General features: G+C 46.8%; 1 protein-coding gene across 4 annotated transcripts in view; it reads left to right on the forward strand.

Annotated features, from left to right (window-relative positions):
* The first annotated feature begins 364 nt into the window (after positions 1-364).
* The window catches only part of MATN2 (matrilin 2), a 175910-nt gene continuing 152171 nt past the window's right edge, over positions 365-24103 (forward strand). For 3 of the 4 annotated variants that reach the window (XM_030937686.1, XM_030937688.1, XM_030937689.1), the window contains exons 1-2: positions 546-817; positions 20683-20850. In XM_030937686.1, the coding sequence (XP_030793546.1) occupies positions 20709-20850 (142 nt within the window). In that variant the 5' untranslated portion in view covers positions 546-817; positions 20683-20708. Of the gene's footprint in view, positions 818-20682; positions 20851-24103 lie in introns of all 4 variants that reach the window. The other variant, XM_030937687.1, reaches the window with a different exon arrangement.

Genomic DNA, 24103 nt, shown 5'->3' on the forward strand with positions numbered 1-24103 from the left:
TCCCTGCTCCCTCGGGGTAGGAATTTTGTCTCCTCTCCATCCTGGCATCTTTACCTCCTCCCCACCCCGGGGCCTGGTCCCCAGCCAGTGGACGCTCTGTTAATATGAACTGGCACTGGTGGGTTGCTCTGGGCACTGGCAAGACAGCTCTTGGCGCTTGTCATCAATTAGCCCAATTCTCACCACTTTTTTTCTCCATCCCCGTCATCAGTGGGTGCATCCCGCAGATCATGACCCCAAGTTCTAGATATAAGATTCCTGCCATGTCTCCTTTTCCCCAGAAGACCCCTCGGCGAACGCCCACCCCGACAGGCCCCTAAAGCTGCCTGTATTCTGAGCCTGCGGCTCCCTATCCCTGGAGTCCGATGCCCTCCTGGGCTCAGGCACCGACAGAGAGGAGCCAGGTGGCAGCAGGCAGGGCGCGCCGCCAGAGTGCCTAGCTCCCGGGGCTGCCCGCAGGGTGGGGCCGCCCTCGCCGCCGCTCCCTCTCCGCGCCTTCCCCATCCCCAAAGAGGACACCCCTCCTCCCGCCCGGCCCGCTCCCCACCCTCGCCGCGGCACCGCCTCCCCAGCCGCCCGCCCGCCCGCCCTTGCCCAGCGCCTCCCAGGCAGCCAGCAAGCGAGGGGAGCGCTCTGGGATGGGACTTGGAGCAGGCGGCGGCGGCGGCGGAGATAGAGGCAGAGGCTGGGGCTCCGTCCTCGCCTCCCACGAGCGATTCCCGAGGAGAGCAGCGGCCCTCGGCTAGGCGAAGAGGCCGACGAGAAAGACCCGGGTGACTGCGCTCCTGCCTCGCTTCCCAGGCGCCGGCGGCTGCAGGTGAGCGCAGCGCGCTTTCCCCCGGCTCTGCGCGGCCGGGCGGCCCCGAGGTGCAGGCGGACCGACCCACCGACAGACATACCGAGCTCGGGCTGCCCGACGCGCAGGCGCCCTCCCCAGGCCCGTACTGCGGCCCCCAGCGCCCCGGGGCCCCGGCACCTTCGACCCCTCCGAGGACAGCGGGAGAGGGAGGGGGGCGCTGCCGGACCCCTCGGCGGGAGAAGTCCAGCCACCCCGGCCGGGAGAGCTGGGCGCGCTCCCTGCGCAGGACAAGACGCGCCGCAGCCGCCGCGGAATGCCCCGTGGGGGCGCTGTGGCCCGCAGCGGGGACGCCCAGACCACGGCCACCGCGACCCGGGGAAAGGGAGACCTGTTGAGTGGGTATGCGGGGTGATTCCTATTCCACGGACAGCCGATGGCTCCCTCTTCTCTCTTTGGAACCTAGTATTTTCATGCCCGTGTCATCTGGATTTTGTTCTTGGGTTCTCTATGGCAGCTAAACCTCCAGCTTCCCTATATTATGGAAGAGGGAGAGAAAGGGGAAGGCATTTTGTGGTAGTTGCTAGAAACCCCAGAACAGTTTGGAGCCGTTTGGGGAGAGGACAGAGAAATGGGGACTGTCTCTGGTAGGGTGTCCAGGACTGGGGACACAGGAAGGTGCTCTCCTCAGGGACACTCGCGCCCACCCGAACAAACCCAATTGACCAAGTTTCAATTAGTCATAAATCAGGAAGCCACAATGCATCTGCACCAAGCACACTTACAATCGGCCTTTAAGGAATGGTCGAGAGAAGAGACTGGGGTCAGTCTGCTTAGGTTTCAACCCCAGCTGTGAAGTTGGGTACCCAACTTGAAGGTACCCAACTACTGTAAGCCTCAGTTTCCTCATCTGTCTGATGAGGATGGTAATACCCACAGAGCTGTGAGGATTAAGTGAGATTATGGCTACCGGGCGCGATGGCTGACGCCTGTCATCCCAGCACTTTGGGAAGCCGGGGCGGGCGGATCACCTGAGGTCGGGAGTTGGAGACCAGCCTGACCAACACGGAGAAACCCCGTCTCTACTAAAAATGCAAAATGAGCCAGACGTGGTGGCACATGCCTGCAGTCCCAGCTACTCGGGAGGTTGAGGTGGGAGAATCGCTTGAACCCAGAAGGCGGAGGTTGCGGTGAGCCGAGATCGTGCCATTGCACTCCAGCCTGGGCTACAAGAACTAAACTCCATCTCAAAAAAAAAAAAAAAAAAAAAAAGAGATATGGCAAGTAAAGTCCTTAGAACATTTCCAGGAGCATCCTAAGATCAGGTGAGCTCAATGGCTTGTCTTTCCAGAAATAGCAAGGATCTGCTATGAGCAGTGAATGCACCTCTTCCCCAGTTCAGAAAGAGAGGCTCTCCATGGATACGTGAGGGTAGCAGATAAGCCATGTGTATTCAGCTGGTATTGCCATGCAGGAGTCCACACCGGGGCAGTTCTCCCTGCTTGCTTCCAAAGGGACTACCTCATAAAACCATTTCAAAATACCAAGATGGGTTTATGGCCTGCAATGTTTCCTCTCAGTCCCTGAAACTGGGCGCTTAGAATCCTCTGTGCAGAACGAGATGCTTGTGGCTCTTCACCTTGCATTTTCCTATCTGTCCACACTTTTTACTTTTATTTCTGCCAATAGAATTCAATCTCAGGCCCCCAAGTTACCAGGACACTGTCTTCTATAAATTGGGGCTCTGGGATTCCCTGTTCCCAGAGTGCAGACCCAGGCAACCCAGGGCCACCAAGGCCTGAACTTGCTTGTCGGAGGTGTCAGAGCAGAGTCCGAATCTGAAACACCCTCAAGCAGCTGTCATGCCCTAAGCTCTTATCAGCGAGTGCCATATGTCTTTGTTTAGCAAAAGGTAGTTAAAAGTGTGGCCTGAGATTTAAAGAAAAGGAGAGCTGTTTGCTCTTTGAAATAAGAGAGCCATTGGAGGTTCTGGAAAAAAAATTCTACAGTTTATCTAGAAACAGTTCTGACTGGCACCTACGAGAAAGCAAGGCATGAGGTGGGGAGCAGAAAAGGGGGAGTGACAGGCTTAGGCCTCAGGAAAAGCAGGTCGAAGAGGGTGTGATGGGTGTAACACTGGCCTGAGCAAGGTGTTGGGTGTGAGGCTGGACAAGCAGTGGGAGAGGTGAGTGGGGGAGGTTTAAGACCAGTCAAGTTGGCAGAGTGCCTCTAATGCTGTCCCTGGCACTCACTGCCCTCTGGTCTGTAGCACATGCAGGAGCATCCCTTCTAGGGATTCCCTGTCTTCTAGGGAAGCTATGGAGGACTCCCCTGTTTAAAGCATATGGGAAGATAACTCAGGAGGGCCAGGGAAAGAGGGAGGCTGAGCATATACCAAGGGGAGAATGGGGAATGCCATTACTATTGCTAGTGAATTGTGCCAGGGAGGTCCTTCCAAGGGACCACTTGCCACTTGGAGCTTCAGCCCATGAGGTCACCCTTGAACCTTGCCATGTGGCTCAGCAGACAGCCACCACTGCCTGAAGGGAGCTCAGATAGAATGGCAGGCCTGGGCTGAATTCCAGAGGCCTGGGCTATTGTCAGTAATTGGTGGTAGTGACTATAACAGTGGCTTTGACATGGATGAGATAAAGTTGGGGTACAACCCAAAGGACACTGCTCTTGGCACCCGAAGGACGTGGGTTCCAGTTCCAGTCCCTCATACCTGCAAAGATTTTGGAAAGTTACTTAGACTGTCTGTGCCTGACATCTGTTTCTTCATCTGTAAATGAATAGATTTTTTTGGGAGAATTAAATTAGTTAACATGTGTTCAATGCCTAGCTCAGAATAAATGATCGATATTTGTTAGCTATACTTACTATTATTGTCTGAGCCTCGGTTGTGTCATCTGTCAAATGGGCATTATACTACGTCATAGGGTTGTTGTAAGGGTTAAATGAACTAATTAGTGTGAATTTATCCAACAGTGTGTGAAGGGTGTAAAGTACTCAAAGTGAGTCAATTGAAATGGAAAATTTCACAAAATACCTGCATGTAAAAATCAGTGGCTGAGCAAGTGGATCAGCTAACATTTTTGGAAAGTTATTCTAAAAGTACTGTCAGAGAAACCTTTATCTACTTATGGAAAGTGGGGCTCACTGCCCATGGGGATACCCTGTAGTTATTTTATGTTGTTGTATTAGTTGCCTATTGCTGCTATAACAAATTTGACAAACATAGTGGCTTAAAACAACCCAACGTTGTTATCTTGCAGTTCTGAAGTTCAGAACTCTGAAATGGGTTTCATAGAGCTAAAATCAAGGTGTCAGCAGGGCTCTGTGGTTCCTTTTGTAGGCTCTTGGGAACATGTCTTTCATTTTCTGACTTCTAAAAGCTGACTGCATTTCTTGGCTCCTGGGTTCCTTCTTCTGTCCTCAAAGCCAGTAACAGCATCTTCCAACCCTCCTCTCCATCCTGACTCTCCTGTCTCCCTCTTTTTTTTTTTTTTTTTTTTTTTTTGAGACGGAGTCTCGCTCTGTCGCCCGGGCTGGAGTGCAGTGGCCGGATCTCAGCTCACTGCAAGCTCCGCCTCCCGGGGTTACCGCCATTCTCCTGCCTCAGCCTCCCAGTAGCTGGGACTACAGGCGCCCGCCACCTCGCCCGGCTAGTTTTTTGTATTTTTTAGTAGAGATGGGGTTTCACAGTGTTAGCCAGGATGGTCTCGATCTCCTGACCTCGTGATCCGCCCGTCTCGGCCTCCCAAAGTGCTGGGATTACAGGCTTGAGCCACCGCGCCCGGCCCTCCTGTCTCCCTCTTACAAAACCACACCTAGAAAATCTGAGCTAATCAAGACAGAGTCTCGCCCTGTTGCCCGGGCTAGAGTGCAGTGGTGTGATCTTGGCTCACTGCAGCCTCCGCCTCCCAGGTTCAAGTGTTCTCCTGCTTCAGCCTCCCAAATAGATAGGATTACAGCCATGAGCTACCATGCCTGGCTAATTTTTTTGTATTTTTAGTAGAGACAGGGTTTCACCATGTTGGCGAGTCTGGTTTCGAACTCCTAACCTTAGGTGATCTGCCCACTTTGGCCTCCCAAAGTCCTGGGATTACAAGCATGAGCCACCACACCCAGCCCAAAGTCCCTTTTGCCATGTAAGGCAACAGTCACAGATTCTGGGGATTAGGCCATAGACATCTTTGACATATTATTCTGTCTGCCAGAGATATTAGATTGGGCATGATGGTAAGAAAAACTATTTGGAAAAAAGAAAGAAATATTAGAGTATTAGAGAAAATGATCTAAATCAAAGAGTTTTAGCTTACTGCTGTTTAGGGCTTCTCCCTGTACCCTCCCAGTTAGGTGAGTTTGTTTTCACATCTCTTTTTTTTTTCTTTCTTTTTTTCCCCAAGACAGAGTTTCTCTGTGTTGCTCAGGCTGGAGAGCAGTGGCACAATCTCTGCTCACTGCAACCTCTGCCTCCCAGGTTCAAGTGATCCTCCTACCTCAGCCTCCCAAGTTGCAACACCATGTCTAGCTAATTTTTGTATGTTTAGTAGAGGCAGGATTTCACCACATTGGCCAGACTGGTCTCAAACTCCTGACCTCATGATCCACCTGACGCAGCCTCCCAAAGTGCTGAGATTGCAGGTATGAGCCATCACGCCCGGCTGTTTTCACATGTCTTAAAGACCAAAAGCTCAAGACCAGAGGGGTCAAAGCTGTGGATCAAATCTCCATTTGTCAGCCCAGGGCTTCTTGAAACTCAGTTCAGAAGTGGCTCCTTCCTGTCCTTTTTGGGCTTTCTCCCTCCCCTTGAGTAACCCTCACATTTGTTTCTTTTGTAGATTTTTTTAAAAAACTTTTTAAAATAGACACAGGGTCTCGCCATGTTGTCCAGGCTGGTCTTGAACTCCTGAGCTCAAGTGATCCTCTTGCCTCGGTCTCTCAAAGTGCTGAGATTACAGGCGTAAGCCACCACACCTGGCCAGTAACCCTCAACTTTGGCCCTTAGAATAGTCTCTGTTTCTCCATCAACAGCATTTGCCGACTTTTCTAGCTGCTTCTCCTCCTCCATTTCTAGTGAAATAGAAAAAATGCCCCCATGTCCAGAGCAAGATCTCTGTGAAGCAAATCACTCTAGTGACATTTGACCTCCCTGAAATTCCCAGATGGTGTCTGTACTAGTTTCGTATTGCTGCTGTAACAAGTTAGCACAAACTTAGTGACCTAAAACACAGATTTGTTATCTTACAGCTCTGGAGGCCACAATTCTATAATGGTTCTCATGGGGCTAGAAATCCAGGTGTCAGCAGGGAGAATTTGTTCCCCTGCCTTTTCCAACTTCCAGAGGCTGCACACATTGCTTAGTTTGCTTCCATCTTGAGAGCCAGCAATGTCAGGCTGCATGCTACTCTCGCTGCCACCCCTCAGATCTCTCTTCTGCCTTCTTCTTATCCTTTTTTTTTTTTTTGAGACAAGGTTTTGCTCTGTCGCCCAGGCTGTCGTGCAGTGGTGCAGTCATGGCTCAATGAAGCCTCAGTCTCCTGGGTTTCAGTGACCCTCTCACTTAGGCTCCCAAGTAGCTGGGACTACAAGGATGTGCCACCATGTCTGGCTAGATTTTTTTTTTTTTTAATTTTCATTTTTTGTAGAGACAGGGTCTCTCTATCTTGCCCAGGCTGATCTTCAACTCCTGGGCTCAAGCAACCCTCCTGCCTTGATTTCCCAAAGTGCTGGGATTATAGGCGTGAGCCATCATGCTCTGACCTCTTCTACTTTTTTTTTTGAAACAGAGTCTTGCTCTGTTGCCCAGGCTGGAGTGCAGTGGTGTGATCTCAGCTCACTGCAACCTCTGCCTCCTGGGTTCAAGCGATTCTCCTGCCTCAGCCTCCTGAGCAGCTGGGATTACAGGTGCGAGCCACCCTGCCTGGCTAATTTTTGTATTTTTAGAAGAGATGGGGTTTCACCATGTTAATCAGGCTGGTCTCAAACTTTTGACCTTGTGATCTGCCCACCTCAGCCTCCCAACGTGCTGAGATTACAGGCGTGAGCCACCGCGCCCGGACCCTCTTCTACTTTTGAGGACACTTGTGATTACATTGGCCCACCTAGATAATCCAGGATCATCTCCTCTTTTTTAAGGTCATCTGATTAGCAACCTCAATTCCCATTGCCATCTAACATCACATATTCGCAGCTTCTGGGAATTATGATGTAGACATCTTTGGAGGGCAATTATTCTGCCTACCACAGGACCTGAGAAGGAGTTCCAAATAGTGACTGCCTGGGCTGCCTCATTCTTAATAACCACCCCCTTCCAGAATGTGCACAATGGCCCACTCAAGAGAGAACACCTGTTAAACTCTTCAAAATTTCTGCTACAGCTCTCAGGTCTCTCAGTTCCTGTGTTGGTGGAAGGACCTGAGGTCAATAGAGCCTGGAACTGCACACTTTATTTGTTAAGTTAGTTTTTTTCTTTTAAATCAGAGGAACATATAAAAAGGTGCACAAATCATAAGTGAAATCTCAGTGGAGTTTTACAAGTGAGCCCTCTCCACTGCCATGTAACTGCCCCCAAGATCTGCAGCCATAGCCCCCTTCGAACCCCAAATAAATTATCATCTTCCCCTAAGGCAACTACTATTTTACCTTCTATCACCATAGGTAAATTTATCTTGCTTTATCTTTTATTTTTATTTTGCTCTCTGGACCTGTGTAGAGTATTTGCCTGTTTTTTAAGCAAACTTTTCTTTTTTTCTTTTGAGACATGGTCTGACTGTTGCCCAGGCTGGAGTGCAGTGGCATGATCCTAGTTCGCTGAAACCTCTGCCTCTTGGCTCTAGCCAACCTCCCACCTCAGCCTCCCGAGTAGCTGAGACTACAGGCATGTGCCACCACGCTTGGCTAATTATTGTATTTTTTTTTTTTTTTGAGATAGAGTTTCGCTCTTGTTGCCCAGGCTGGAGTACAATGGCGTAATCTCGGCTCACTGCAACCTCTGCCTCCCAGGTTCAAGTGATTCTCCTGCCTCAGCCTCCCGAGTAGCTGGGATTACAGGCATGCACCACCACGCATGGCTAATTTTGTATTTTTAGTAGAGATGGGATTTCTCCATGTTGGTCAGGCTGGTCTCGAACTCCCGACCTCAGGTGATCTGCCTGCCTCGGCCTCCCAAAGTGCTGGGATTACAAGCGTGAGCCACCACGCCTGAACAATTTATGTATTTTTTGTAGAGACAGGGTCTCACTGTATTGTCCAGGCTGGTCTCGAACTCCTGAGCTCAAGCAATCTGCTCACCTTGGCCTCCCAAAGTGCTAGCATTACAGGCTTAAGCCACTGCGCCTGGCCTACAAACTTCTTATTGAAGTATACATACAAAAAAGTACACTAATCAAGGATGCAGCTGGATTAATTTTCATGCCATAAACCCATGTGTAACCAGCATTGTGATCAATAGAACATTGCCAGCACCCAGAATCCCCCCTCAGGCTCTTTCTGTGCACTAACTAACTAAGTATAACCAAAATCCTGATTCCTATGATTGTAGATACAATTTTATCCATTTTTGAATGTTATTTTGTTCAATATTATATTTGTAAATTTCTCATGTTATCATATGCCATAATTATTTTTTATTGCTGTGTAATATCCCATTGTATGGCCACACCATAGTTTTTCTGTGCTATTGTACAGGGCTATTGAGATTGTTTCCATTCACACTTCTTCTTTTTTTTTTTTTTGAGATAAGGTCTCTCTCTGTCACCCAGGCTGAAGCACAGTGGCGTGATCATAGTTCGCTGCAGCCTCAACCTCCTGGGGCCCAAGCAATCCTCCCACCTCAGCCTCCCAAGTAGCTGGGACTATAAGTGTGTACCACCATGCTCAGCTAATTAAAAAAAATTTTTTTTTTCTGGGCCGGGCACGGTGGCTGATGCCTGTAATCCCAGCACTTTGGGAGGCTGAGGTGGGCAGATCATCTGAGGTCGGGAGTTCGAGACCAGCCTGACCAACATGGAGAAACCCCATTCTCTACTAAAAATACAATATTAGCTGGGTGTGGTGGTGCATGCCTGTAATCCCAGCTACTCTGGAGGCTGAGGCAGGAGAATCGCTTGAACCCGGAAGGTGGAGGTTACGGTGAGCTGAGATTGCACCATTGCATTCCAGCCTGAGCAATAAGAGCGAAACTGAGTTTCAAAAAAAAAAATTTTTTTTTTATAGAGACGAAGTCTCACTTTATTGCCTAGACTGGTCTCAAATTCCTGCGCTCAAGTGATCCTCCCACCTCAGCCTCCCAAAGTGCTGGGATTATAGGCATGAGCTTCTGCTCCTGGCCTATACTTCATTTTGAAAGGGAGTGATTACCTACCCATATCTCAATTGTCATAAATGCAATTCAACCTGCAGAAATTCAGGAAGGGAAGATTGTATTTAGCACTGGTGCCAAATGCGTTCATTAGGAGAGACTTAAAAATGGTCTACTGGTTAGGATTAAGTTCAGCTGCAAGTTACAAAAAAAATGAAATGACAGTGGGTTAAAGAAAGAAGTTTATTTCTGTGTTGTGTTCAAGAAGTCTGGAGACAGTGAGTAGTGTCCAAACTGTGTGTGGGGTAAGGGCCCATGACCTGTGCCTGGTTGCTTTTAGCATGCATAGCTTCCATTTCCATGCAGTCTCACCCCGGATTTCGGGATGACTGCTGAGTACTAAACCAAAAAAAAAAAAAACCAAAAAGAACAAAAAAAAAAAAAACAACTGATGTTAGAGAGACAGGTAAGGCATTTGAAAACATTGTTTTATGGAAAAAAAAAAGTTTTATGGAACATTTATAAAATGAAATAAGCAGTTTTTCTAAATTAACATGTTACTTTATAACTTAAAATGTTTTAAATATGTTTTTTGACTAAATTGATACATTATTATAAGTAGATACTTGATATTTCATCTGTATCCTTCAAAGTATTCAAGTTGACCAAGAAATTGTATGTCGGGTCTTCCAATCAGGAAAAATAGGAGCCAGGCACAGTGCCTCACACCTGTAATCCTACCACTTGGGAGGCCAAAGCTGGAGGATCATTGAGCCCAGGAGCTCGCCACCAGCTGGACAACATGGCAAAACCCTGTCTCTACAAAAAATACAAAAATGTGGTGGTACTGGTGTAGTCTCAGTTACTAGGGAGGCTGAGGCAGGAGGATCGCTTGAGCCTGGGAGTTCAAGGCTATAATGAGCCATTATTGTGCAACTGCACTTCAACCTGGGCATGCAAGACTGTGTCTCAAAAAAAAACAAAAGAAGTCCGGGCATGGTGGCTCACGCCTGTAATCCCAAAACTTTGGGAGAGCAAGGCGGGTGGATCATCTGAGGTCAGGAGTTCAAGACCAACCTGGCCAACATGGTGAAACCCCATCTTTACTAAAAATACAAAAAATTAGCTGGGTGTGGTGGTGGTTGCCTATAATTCCAGCTACGCAGGAGGTTGAGGCAGGAGAATCACTTGAATCCAGGAGATGGAGGTTGCAGTGAGCCGAGATCACACCACTGCACTCTAGCCTGGGCAACAAGAACGAAACTCCATTTCAAAAAAAAAAAGAAGAAGAAGAAGGAAGACATTATCCTCCTATTACAGTCCCCTACATTCAGGCAAACATAGTATGTAGAGGAAGACATGGGCTTGACTTCGGTACTTTTTGGATGCAGAACCAGGGCCATTTTGCTCAACTAGTATTTTGTTAATTAATGAAAGATCAATACATGTGTTTGTTCAAATCAATAATTTTTTAAAGAATTTATTCACACAATTTGGTACCTAGCACAAGGAGGAAACAGAGGTGACAAGGTGTGTGCTGCAGCAGACAACAAACCCATTGTCAGGGGTCTATGAAGCAATCAGTTCTCATTAGAAAAACGAGAGAATATTTTACAGCATGAGTGACATGTGAGCTGAGGCTTGAGGACTGAATGCAATTTCAATGAATGTAGAATGTAGACATTTCAGGGCAAGGGACGGCATGGATGGAGGTGCCCCGCCATGACAAGAGTCTGAGTTCTTCAAGCCCTAATGGGGAGGCTGAGGTGGATGTGGGGGGCCGTCATGGTCCGAGAGGTGGGCAGTGGTCAGTCAAGGAGGGCCTTGAATGTTAACATTGCACAGTGAGGCCACAGGCCAATTCAAAACAACAAGGGAAGGGCCAGTAGGTGAGGGACCCAAGGCATGGAGGGCAGTTCTGAGGCTCCTGGGAGTCTGACTGAGAAAGGGTGAGGGTAGAACGTTCGCTGCAGCAGTGGGAACCGTCAGGAGGGCTAGACAGGGGAGCCGTACAGAGCCGGGAACACCAGAATTTATCCATTCACAAATCTGTTGAGGATCCAGAGGACACGTGGAGGCTGGCTCCAAGTTTCTGGTCTGGATGGCTGGGCGGATGTGGTTAGCAAGACCATGAAAGGATTTGAGGAAAAGATGACTTTGTGTCTGGACAGGCTGAATTGGCAAGCAGGCCTGCACCACTGGGTGGAAGTTACAGACAGCATCAGGTCAACATTGTGGAGAACCGAGGTCTGACATTTAGAGCTGCCTGAAGATGGTGGATGGCCTTGAGTCCTAACCAGATGTCTTCCCATTTGCCAGGGATTCCAGGATTAGGCGGAAGACAGGAAGGTACACCTGAGATTCACGCAACTCCAGTATTGTATGATTCTCTGTGAACGCATATAACAGTTGGTGTGCATACCTGGTATGCTGACAGAGAGATCTTGGGCAAAACTATTGAGCCTGATGTCTAAGAATTTATTATTAGAAAAATCTTTCTTTCTTTTTTTTTTTTTTTTTTGAGACTGGGTCTCGCATTTTTTTTTTTTTTTTTTTGAGACCGGGTCTCGCATGGTCACCCAGGCTGGAGTGCAGTGGCGCCATCTCAGCTCACTGCAACCTCCACCTCCTGCATTCAAACGATTCTCCTGTCTCAGCCTCCCAAGTAGCTGGAATTATAGGTGTGCACCATCATGCCCGGGTGATTTTTATATTTTTAGTAGAGATGGTGGAACAGGAATTAAAAGAAATTGAAGAATGTGTAAGCAGAAACTCAGTTGTATATAAGAAAACTCAATTCCCCCTGAGAAAGAGAAAGAGCCGGAGTCCTTTAAAAATTAACTGCCTGCCGGGCGCGGTGGCTCAAGCCTGTAATCCCAGCACTTTGGGAGGCCGAGACGGGCGGATCACGAGGTCCTGGCAAACACGGTGAAACCTCGTCTCTACTAAAAAATACAAAAAACTAGCCGGGCGAGGTGGCGGGCGCCTGTAGTTCCAGCTACTCGGGAGGCTGAGGTGGGAGAATGGCGGGAACCCGGGAGGCGGAGCTTGCAGTGAGCTGAGATCCGGCCACTGCACTCCAGCCTGGGCGACAGAGCGAGACTCCGTCTCAAAAAAAAAAAAAAAAAATTAACTGCCTGTTTTTCTGTGGCCAGTGAGCCTTATCTCTCCTCCTTTCCCAGGCATCGTGAAGACCCTGTTTCTCTAGCTGTGCAACTGCAAGGTCACTAGACAGATAAATCGTAAAACATGTTTTTCCTTGGAAAGCAAGAAATGATGTAATGCATGTCTCTCAATTAATTGAACAATTGTCTTTGTTTCTTGCTTCTGTGATATGCTTCCCCCTGAACAGATCTCTCCCCACCCCACAAAATGCTTAAAAGTTAACTTAACTCTTTGTTCAGGGCTCAGTCCTTTGGATGTTAATCTGACTGGGCCAGTGCACTTAAATAATAAATATCCTCCTCAACCCCATCGGTCTCTCTGATTCCTTAAAAAATCCCACTGCAATGGGATTTCACCACGTTGTCCAGGCTGGTCTCAAACTCCTGGCCTCAAGTGATCCATCCTTCTTGGCCTCCCAAAGTGCTGGGATTATAGGCGTGAACCACCACACCCGGCCTGAAAATCTTATTCTTAACAAGTAGACTGACTGCCTGAGAGGGGCCAGGGTACAACCTTGTCTCTGCCAGATAACGAGCTCTGAGGCCTTGGAGAGGTTTTTCTACCTGTAAATCTTAGTGTTCCATCCATCAAATTTGGAGCTCATCCGCCTCACAGAATGACTGTGGAGATCAAATGAGATGATACTGTGCAAAATGCCCAGTTCACTGGCCAGCCCATCCAGACACTTAATAAATATTAGTGTCCTGTTCCCTTTCTCTTTTTGTCTGGAGGTGGGGTTGCCACTGGAGAGGGGATCTTGCCACCTTCTTCAGGATAGCAGGATCTTGCCAATGGTCTGGTTTAGATGAAGAAAGTTGGCTCCCAGGCCATGCCTCTTATTTTATGGATGACTGGTTAAAGCCCAGAGAGTTGTTACCTAGGTGAGGTCACGCAGGTGTGTAGAACCAGGCCTCTAGTCTCAAGGACCACAGCATACAGTTCTGGCTCTGGAGGGAATTCTACTCGCCTGTCGATTTACTTGCAACAATGATGCTTAGAAGAACCCGTAGCTATGACAGAATAATCTCCTTCTCTCTCTCTTCCCCCACCCCCTTGGTAAAGTTAAATGAAAAGACTCATTGTCCCATGGAGAAGAGAAAAATTGCTAAAACAAAAGTCAAAGCCGTTCTATTATTTTAAAATATTCTTTCCATGTTCCCAAATGCTTCATGGAATCTGTTCAGATTGAATTAACCTCTATTTCTCAGCACAGCAATTCTCAGATGCCCATATATGAAAGGAACTGTTCTCAAACACCATTCCATTTTCCAGTTAGAAATGGGTCCTGATCTTCAAATGCTGACAGCTGTAAATGCCAAACTGAGAAACAACCATTGAGATGGATACATGCACTGACTTATTTTTTTGTTGTTGTTTCACTGCCATTGCAGTTTTTTTTTTTTTTTTTTTTTTTTTTTGAGGCGGAGTCTTGCTCTGTCACCCAGGCTGGAGTGCAGTGGCCGGATCTCAGCTCACTGCAAGCTCCGCCTCCCGGATTTACGCCATTCTCCTGCCTCAGCCTCCCGAGTAGCTGGGACTACAGGCACCCGCCACCTCACCCAGCTAGTTTTTGTATTTTTAGTAGAGACGAGGTTTCACCGTATTAGCCAGGATGGTCTCGATCTCCTGACCTCATGATCCGCCCGTCTTGGCCTCCCAAAGTGCTGGGATTACAGGCTTGAGCCACCATGCCCGGCCGCATTGCAGTTTTTAGGAAAAAAATCTATCTTGTCTGGTATTGATATTGCCACACTGATTTTATTTTGGCATCTATATAGTATCCTTTTCCCATCCTTTATTACTTTTTTTTTTTTTTTTTTTTTTTGAGACAGAGTCTCACTCTGTTGTCCAGGCTGGAGTGCAATGGTGTGATCTTGGGCTCACTGCAAGCTCCGTTTCCCAGGTTCAAGCAATTCTCCTGCCTCAGCCTCCCGTGTAGCTGGGATTACAGTCATGTGCCACCATGCCTGGCTAATTTTTTTGTATTTTTAGTAGAGACCGGGTTTCACAATGTTGGCCAGGCTGGTCTCAAACTTCTGACCTCAGGTGATCTGCCCGCCTCGGCTTCCCAAAGTGCTGGGATTACAGGTGTGAGCCACCATGCCCAACCCTTATTATTTATCTTTTTTACAAGCCCACAGCAAACATCATAATTCCTTTTTTAAATTTATTATGTTTAATTTACTTTATTTAAAAATATTTTATATTAAAAATATTTCTACTTAAAGGAACTTTAGAAGATTTAATGTTAGTTTTCAAGTCACTGTAAGATTTTCTTTCTATTTTTCTTTTTTTTTGAGGCAGGATCTTGCTCTGTCACCCAGGCTGGAGTGCAGTGGCAGCGATCATGGCTCACTGCAGCTTCGACCTCCTGGGCTCATGCTATTCTCCCACCTCAGCCCCACTCCCGAGTAGCTGTTCTAAGTTTTCTTCCTTTGTGCCACCATGCTTGGCTAATTTTTGTATGTTTTGTAGCAATGGGATTTCGCCATGTTGCCCAGGCTGGTCTCTAACTCCTGGGCTCAAGCGATCTGCTCACCTTCACCTACCAAAGTTCTGGGATCCAAGTATGCACCACGGTGCCGAGCCGAGGTTCCAGTTTCTTCACATCCTCACCAACACTTGGCTATGTCAGTCTTTTAAAAATTGTTTTTTAATTTTTTCATATTCCCAGGTCATACTATACTCTTTTCAATTCCAGCTCATATTATACTCTTTTCAATTTTATCTATTCTAGCAGATTTGTTGTGGCATCTTATTGTGCTTTTAATTTGTATTTTTCTAATGACTAAAGATGTTGAACATGTTTTCATATGTTTGTTTTTCATCCATGTATCTTCTTTGGTGATGTGACTATTCAAATATTTTGCACATTCTGAAGTGGGTTGTTTATCCTCTTCTAATTGAGTGATAAGAGTTTATATAGTCCCAGCCAGGCGCTGTGGCTCACGCCTGTAATCCTAGCACTCTGGGAGGCCAAGGTGGGCGGATCACCTGACATCAGGAGTTCGAGACTGGCCTGGCCAACATAGTGAAACCCCATCTCTACTAAAAATACAAAAATTAGCCAGGTGTGGTGGGACATACCTGTAGTCCCAGCTACTCAGGAGGCTGAGGCAGGAGAATCACTTGAACCCAGGAGGCAGAGGTTGCAGTGAGCCAAGATCGTGCCATTGCACTCCAGCCTGGGTGACAGAGTGAGACTCTGTCTCAGAAAAAAAAGAGTTTATATAGTCTGGATAGAAATAATCAATCAGATACGTATTTTACAAATATTTTCTACTAGTCTGTGACTTGTCATGCCATTGCATTTTGTTTGTTTGTTTTGAGACAGAGTCTCATTTTGTTGCCCAGGCTGGAATACAGTGGTGTAATTATGGCTTACTGTACCCTCGACCTCTCGGGCTCAAGCAATCCTCCAGTCTCAGCCTCCCAAGTAGCTGGGACTGCAGGTGCGTGCCACCCTCCCCAGCTAATTTTTTTTTTTTTTTTTTTTTGAGACGGGGTCTCACTCTGTCCCCAGGCTGGAGTGCGGTGGCACAATCTTGGCTCACTGCAAGCTCCACCTCCTGGGTTCACACCATTCTCCTGCCTCAGCCTCCCGAGTAGCTGGGACTACAGTTGCCTGCCACCACTCCCGACTAATTATTTTGTATTTTTAGTAGAGACGGGGTTTCACCGTGTTAGCCAGGATGGTCACCATCTCCTGACCTCGCACCTCGGCTTCCCAAAGTGCTGGGATTGAACCAACATGAGACATCACGCCCAGCCTAATTTTTGTATTTTTTTTAGAGACAAGGTTTTGCCATGTTGCCTTGCCTTAGCCTCCCAAAGTGCTGGGATTACAGGAGTGAGCCACTGCACCTGGCCTTTTGCCATTGCATTTTGATAAAAAGAAAGTTTTAAATATTTTTAGATACTAATGTGTATTTAACAGTTATGGATTTGTATGTCATTATTAGGATAATATACATAAGTAAGCATAAAATCTGTCTAATATACATTAAGTGGCTTAATATGACAAAATTAGAAGTGAATTAGAAGTGTATACTTTCTTTTTCTTTTCTTTTCTTTTTTTTTTTTTTTTGAGATAGAGTTTTGCTTTTGCTCTTATTGCCCAGGCTGGAGTGCAATGGCATGATATTGGCTCATTGCAGCCTTCACCTTCTGGGTTTAATCAATTCTTCTGCCTCAGCCTCCCACGTAGCTGGGATTACAGGCATGCACTGCCATGCCCAGCTAATTTTGTATTTTTAGTAGAGACGGGGTTTCTCCATGTTGATCAGGCTTGTCTCGAACTTCTGACCTCAGGTGATCCACCCACCTTAGCCTCCAAAGTGCTGGGATTACAGGTGTGAGCCACCGCACCCGGTCAACAGTGTATACTATTGATTGGTTTGATTACAGAATAATACCAATAATAATAATAACAGCAACAACAAGCCCAGTGTGGTGGCTCATGCCTGTAATCCTAGCACTTTGGGAGGCTGAGGTGAGTGAGGAGTTCAAGACCAGCCTGGGCAACATGATGAAACCCCACATCTACTAAAATACAAAGAATTAGCTGGGCACAGTGTGGTGCACCTGTAGTCCCAGCTACTGGGGAGGCTGAGGCATGAGAATTTCTTGAACCCGGGAGGCGGAGGTTGCAGTGAGCCAAGATCACGCCACAGCACTTCAGCCTGGGCGACAGTGAGACTCTGTCTCCAAATAATAATAACAACAACAACAACAACAACAACAACAACAAAATAGCTAACACTTATTCAGCACTTCCTATGTGCCAGACAGTGTTTGAAGTGCTTTAAATATATCTACATATGAACTGATTTATTCTATATAACAATTAGGTCTACTGTTATCTCCATTTTAAAGATGAGAAAACTGAGGTCAAGAGAGGGTAAGTAACCTGCTCAGGGTTAGACAGCTAGCATTATTTTGCTTTGTTTATTTTTAACTGCTCACTCTTCACCTCTCTTCAGTGCCTTTTGGTTAGCAATGGTGACTTGGAAATACAAACATTTCTTGAAATCCACATTAAACCCAAACTACATGCAATGATGTTTGTTTTTTGGAAATGATCACACACCACATCATATTCCAAGTGTTTGATTTGAGTGCAAATGCCTCAGAGTGGAAGTGGGCCTTGAGAGCATGTTGTATACATTTTGAAACAAATAAGCCTGGACTTTTTATCTATTCAGTTTGGAGAAAGGGGAATAGCAATAAAATAATAAATCACATATAAATGATGAAACACACTGAAGAGTGTTTTATAAAATGAGGTGAGGGCATGATGGCACACCTGTAGTCCCAGCTACTCCGGAGGCTTGGGTGGGAGGATCACTGGAGTTCAGGAGTTTAAAGAGGCAGTGAGTTATTGTGCCACTGCACTCCAGCCTAGATGACAGAGTGAGACCCTGTCCTCCCACCCCTAACAAAAACCCTGAGATGATAAATAGCAAGGCGGCTTGAAAGTAAATAGTAAGTTTAGGATTTGAGAAAGAGGCAAGATGTTCTAAGTTTTCTTCCTTTGTTTAGAAGGAATCTCAGAGTTAAAGCTATGAAAAGGGACCAATCTAATTTGTAAACAGTTTAAATAGGCTGGGTGTGTTGGCTCACACCTGTAGTCCCAGCTACTTGGGAGGCTGAAGTTGGGGGATCGCTCAAGCCTGGGAGGTTGAGGCTGCCATGAGCCATGATCACACCACTGCATTCTAGCCTGGGTGAGAGAGTGAGACCCTGTCTCAAAAAAATAGTTTAAATGGTTTAAAAAGTGCTGGGTGCAGTGGCTCACGCCTACAATCCCAGCACTTTGGGAGGCCGAGGTGGGCGGATCACAAGGTCAGGAGATCGAGACCATCCTGGCTAACACGGTGAAACCCCGTCTCTACTAAAAATACAAAAAATGAGCCGGGCGTGGTGGCGGGCGCCTGTAGCCCCAGCTACTCGGGAGGCTGAGGCAGGAGAATGGCGTGAACCCGGGAGGCGGAGCTTGCAGTGAGCCGCGATCGCGCCACTGCACTCCAGCCTAGGCGACAGTGTGAGACCCCGTCTCAAAAAAAAGAAAAAAAAATGGTTTAAAAAGGGGAGTGCGGAGAGTAGTTATTTGTAGTGAGCTACTGCTGGGGTCCCCAACCCCAGCCAGAATCGGTCCGTGGTCTCTTAGGAACCAGGCCGCATAGCAGGAGGTGAGCAGTGGGCGAGCGCCGCTTCACCTGTATTTACAGCCCTTCCCCATCGCCTGCTTTACGGCCTGAGCTCTGCCTCCTGTCAGATCACCAGCACCATTAAATCCATTAGATTCTTTTTTTTTTTTTAATTGCTGCTGCACAAATTAAGGCATTAGATTCTCATAGGAACATGAACCCTATTGTGAACTGCACACTCCTTATGAGAATCTAATGCCCGATAATCTGTCACTGTCTCCTGTCACCCCCAGATGAGATCATCTAGTTGCAGGAAAACAAGCTCAGGGCTCCCACTGATTCCTACATTATGTTGAGCTGTATAATTATATTGTATTATATTGCAATGTAATAATAATAGAAATAAAGTGCACAATAAATGTAATGCACTTGAATCATCCCAAAATCACGCCCCCATCTGGGTCTGTGGAAAAATTGTCTTCCATGAAATCAGTCCCTGGTGCCAAAAAGGTTGGGGACCACTGAGCTAGTGGGTTCTGGAACTTCACCTCTTATGAGCAGTTACTTTGGGCAAGTTACTTAACTTCTCTGAGTTACTCTATGAATTAAATCACTTAATACGTTGAAGGCACTTGGCCCAGTGTCTGGCACATAGTGAGAGGCGGTGAGTACAAGCATTCCTCTGTTTAAATATATATACTTAAGGCACGCATGTCGGCACATAGGATGATACTAAAAATAGTGAGCTATTAAACAAAGCGAGCTGTTGAAAACTGACTGTGAAACTGGACCTGGTGACAGGCCCAGGTCCATTCCCAGGTCAATTCCTGGAAGCAATTTGCTGAACAAACAGTTCACTGAAATAGTGAGGTTTTTTTTTTTTTTTTTTTTTAAGTTTTGAAACATGGTCCCTGCCTCACCCCTGCCCTGTCCCTGCCTCTGACAAGGAAACAACTATGGCTTTTTGTGACTTGATTTCTGGGGGTTTTCCTTTCGGTTTTCTACTAATCAATGCATTGGAAAATTGACCTGCTAGTCCTGGGTTTGAATTTGCTTTACTCTTTTTTTTCTTTTTTCTTTTTTTTTTTTTTGAGACAAAGTCTTGCTCTGTCACCCAGGCTGGAGTATAGTGGTGCAATCTCTGCTCACTGCAGTCTCTGCCTCCTGGGTTCAAGTGATTCTTGTGCCTTAGCCTCCTAAGTAGCTGGGACTGCAGGCGCGAGCCACCATACCTGGCTAATTTTTGTATTTTTAGTAGAGACTGGGTTTCGCCATGTTGGCCAGGCTGATCTCAAACTCTTGGCCTCAAGTGATCTGCCCACCTCGGCCTCCCAAAGTGCTGGGATTACAGGTGTGAGTCACTACATCTGGACTTTTTTTTACTTTTTAAATAAGTTAAATTTTTTTTTTTTTTTTTTTTTTTTTGTAGAAATAGGGCCTTGCTATGTGGACCAGGCTGGTTTCAAACTTCTGGCATCAAGCAATCCTTTCTAGGCCTCCCAAAGCACTAGGATTACAGACATGAGCCATGGCACCCAGCCTTGACCCTGGGTTTGAATTCTGGCTCTGACACTTCCTGACTGTGTGTGACCTTGGGCAGGCCACTGACCCTTCTTGAGCCTTATGGGAATGTGGGAATAATATTAGGTAATTGAGCAAGTTAATACAGGTAAAGAATTTATAATAGGGCCTGGCACGTGGCCTCAGTCTACTACCAGAGTCAAAGCCCATAACCATTGTGCCAACCCTCTCCTAATAAATGTATGCGGGAGACAGGGAGGCAGGGAGGCTGGCTATGTGATGCTACTTTATGTCAACTACACATTAATTTTATATGTATAATTTATATAAACTAATTGATGCCAGCTACTATTATTAGACTGAACTAATATTGTTACTTGGAACTCTCAGATATATAATAGTTTTTTTTGTTCAAATCCAAAATGTAAAATGTGACTATGAGTAATTGATAATGAACTTAACTGATAAGAAACTTCAGGATAGATTTTTCTCAAGTTTTCCATTCAGTCTTACAGTGAGTAAAGTGATGAAAAATTCCAACTATGCATGCCCTGCTCAGAGTGTCCAAGAAGAGCCTACCCATGGGGGCTACTTAAGCTCTCAAAGACCGAACACACAAACAGCATTTTCACTACAAGTGGCCTGTTTGAACTCTGAAAAGGTGGGGCGGCAGGCCTGCAGCTCCTGGAGTTCAGGGAGACCCAGAAATCTCACCCTGCCGCCTTCCCGTGTTGTGTTTGTCACAGCCTTGCCCCTCTTGCTCGTCTTGAAAATGGAAAAGATGCTCGCAGGCTGCTTCCTGCTGTTCCTCGGACAGATCCTCCTCCTCCCCGCCGAGGCCAGGGAGCGGTCACGTGGGAGGTCCATCTCTAGAGGCAGACACGCTCGGACCCACCCGCAGACGGCCCTTCTGGGTGAGTGACGGTGCCCACCCCCAAAAGTGGGCAGGTGGGGGTGGTTCGGGGAGGGCTCAGGGACAGGGATTGGTGACTGTTTGGGAAGCTCTCCTTTCCCTGGGTCCTCGTGGGATGTGCTGGGTCTGGGGTCCTCACCGGTGGTGAATGCATCTGGAGTTGAGGACACGGTTGCACACCAGTTTTCAGAATAAACTTTCCTTTGAAGCCTTTAATTGAATCTGAGGCTCATGGCTTTTCTCCAATATTCGGGGCAAGATTTCTCATCTGAAATGTCCTTGTTGTTGGACCTGTCTGGGCAAGGGTGTTATGAAAATTGTGTATTGGGTTTGCCCAGCTAGATCTGTTAATGATGCTTCCCTGCGTGGCAGCAGGGAAGAAAGAGCTGGCCCAGGGGACATTGTGAGCTGAATCGAGGTATTAGGAATGGAAAATGCCAGGGGTCTATTCATCTGATCCAGTGAACATGTTTCCTAGAGAAAGAAAATGTCATGAAAACATACGGAAAACGTATAAATCAGCTGATTCTAAACAAGGGCCTTGGTAAGCCTGGCTTGTGGAGGTTATAGCAAGGTTGGGTAGTGCCAAGAGAATGAGTTTTGGCATTGACCTGGGTTCAAGTCTTGCCTCTGCTACTTTCCAGATGTGATATAACCTCCCTGAGGCTATAGATGTGATATAACGTAGGTGATATAACCTCCCTGAGGCTCAGTCTTTTTTTTTTTTTTTGAGATGGAGTCTGGCTCTGTTGCCCAGGCTGGAGTGCAATGGCACCATCTCGGCTAACTGCAACCTCCGCTTCCTGGGTTCTAGCGATTCTCCTGTCTCAGCCTCCCTAGTAGCTGGGACTACAGGCGCCCGCCACCTCGCCTGGCTAGTTTTTTGTATTTTTTTTAGTAGAGACGGGGTTTCACCGTGTTAGTCAGGATGGTCTCGATCTCCTGACCTTGTGATCCGCCCATCTCGGCCTCCCAAAGTGCTGGGACTACAGGCTTGAACCACCGCGCCCGGCCGAGGCTCAGTTTTATCATCTGTAAAATGGAAATGTGAATGCCAACCTTGGAACATTTCTGTGAGGAATAAATGAGGTAACACACATAAATTCTAGGTACGCAGTAAGTAAAAGCTTTACCACAATTATCATTCTAATACGTTCTTTGAAACTGTATTTGACATTTGTATCTTGTTGGCCAGCCACTCGAATCTGACCCCCTACAAAGGCTGCTAAGAGAACTGCCCAGCGACCTGGTAGCCTCAGCAGCATCTGAAATTACAATCAGGGACCACAGGGACCTAAAGAGCCCTGTTTTCAGAGGTCAGACTCTTTATTGATGTTAACTAAATGAGGACCCCAGTGATAGATCTTCCAGGTTCTTGAAAGTCCTTGTTTCCATAGTGATGTAAACAAGACTTTTGCAAATGTGAAAATGAGTGGGAAGTGTTTAATATGTTAATTGAAACGTTTTGAAAAACAAATTCCAAGATGATTAACAACATATCTCTCTCTCTCTCTCTCTCTATATATGTATATATATATAAAACTGATGATGCACACAATCTCAGCTCATTGCAACCTCCGCCTCCTGGGTTCAAGCACATCTCCCACCACAGCCTCCTGAGTAGCTGGGTTTACAGGGGCACAATACCATGCCCAGCTAATTTTTGTATTTTTAGTACAGACGGGGTTTCACCGTGTTGGCCAGGCTACTCTCAAGCTCTTGGCCTCAAGTGATCTGCTACCTCGACCCTCCAAAGTGCTGGGATTACAGACATGAGCCAGTATGCCTGGCCAAGATACCTGATTTCTGGATCACCAGCAGTGACTGCACAGTTGGGTTTCTGATGGGGCTGGTCTCAGGAAAAGCCACCACACACTTGCCTGGAAAAGCACACTGCTTCTCTGGGCTCCAAGTCTCTCTCCCTCCTTTCCTCCCTCTGATACACACATACAGACCACATCACCCCCACCTTCCCTGGTTGTCAGCATCACGTCCTCCTTCGCCTAGAAGCCCATTTTGCTAAAGGCACCAACCTTGCATCCAGCATTGATTCCTTCTTCTCATTTTTCAAGAGAATGTGTCAGAGACAAAGAGGAGGATGGGACACAGCGTATCTTTTCCACCCCAAGACTGGAAGTGGGCATGGGTGTTTTCACTCCATGAGCTGTGCAAGTGGCTGCTCCCAGATATTCTGGAGGGCTGCTTGACTTATGAAAATGGTGGAGTGGGCCAGGCATGGTGGCTCATGCCTGTAATCCCAGCACTTTGGGAGGCTGAGTGGGCGGATCACGAGGTCCGGAGTTCGAGACCAGTCTGACCAACATGGTTAAACCCTGTCTCTACTAAATATACAAAAATTAGCTGGGCATGGTGGCAGGTGCCTGTGATCCCAGCTACTCAGGAGGCTGAGGTAGGAGAATTGCTTGAACCTGGGAGGTGGAGGTTGCAGTGAGCCAAGATCATGCCACTGCACTCCAGCCTGGCGACAGAGTGAGACTCCGTCTCAAAAAAAAAAAAAAAGAAAAGAAAACGGTGGCGTGACAATCATGAAACCAGAAGGCAAACACTATGGCCGTGGCCTGGATTCTTAAGTGCAATCTGCTTTTGTTCTTATTTTGATGGGGAACAAAAATGGAAATGCATGCTCATTGGTAGTCCTTGCCCCGAGGGTATGACCTTCTCTTCGTTCTTAGAATACTATAGTGTTTTGTATTTTATGCATGTTTGCTTCTCTTGGCTCTTGGACTATTTGTTCAGATATGGCCCAGGCCACATTTCACTTTTTAGTGGCAAATCATTTTGGCTAAAGCTATGGCATCCACTGGCATGATTTATTTTACTGGTTATTTGCTTGCAAGTATGTTCCTGAAAGTTTAACAGAGTAGAAACAGCAGAATGGTTTCTTAGGTTAACTTTTTGTTTGAACTTTCTGGGTTTTAAAAATGTTTATCTTTTATGTTTAAATTCAGATCAGAGTCTCAGTAACAACTTGAGTCAGTTTGAAAAAATAACGCATCTATTTATCCACCCATCCTGTGAACATCTGCAGGCTGTTCACTCCGCAGCCTGTGATGTCTGTCCACATGGGCTTATCTCTTACCTCATTCATTTATCTGGAATTTCTAATCTGTGCCAGACACTGGTTGTGGGGCGGGGGTAGTGTTTAAGATGAATAGACACCATCAGGAGGTGCACAGAGTAGTGGAAGAGACAGGCATGTGAAAAGATCATTAATTTGGTAGAATCGGTGTGCA

This window comes from Rhinopithecus roxellana, chromosome 9 (genome assembly GCF_007565055.1).
Source record: "Rhinopithecus roxellana isolate Shanxi Qingling chromosome 9, ASM756505v1, whole genome shotgun sequence".
In the NCBI taxonomy this organism is placed as follows: domain Eukaryota; kingdom Metazoa; phylum Chordata; class Mammalia; order Primates; family Cercopithecidae; genus Rhinopithecus; species Rhinopithecus roxellana.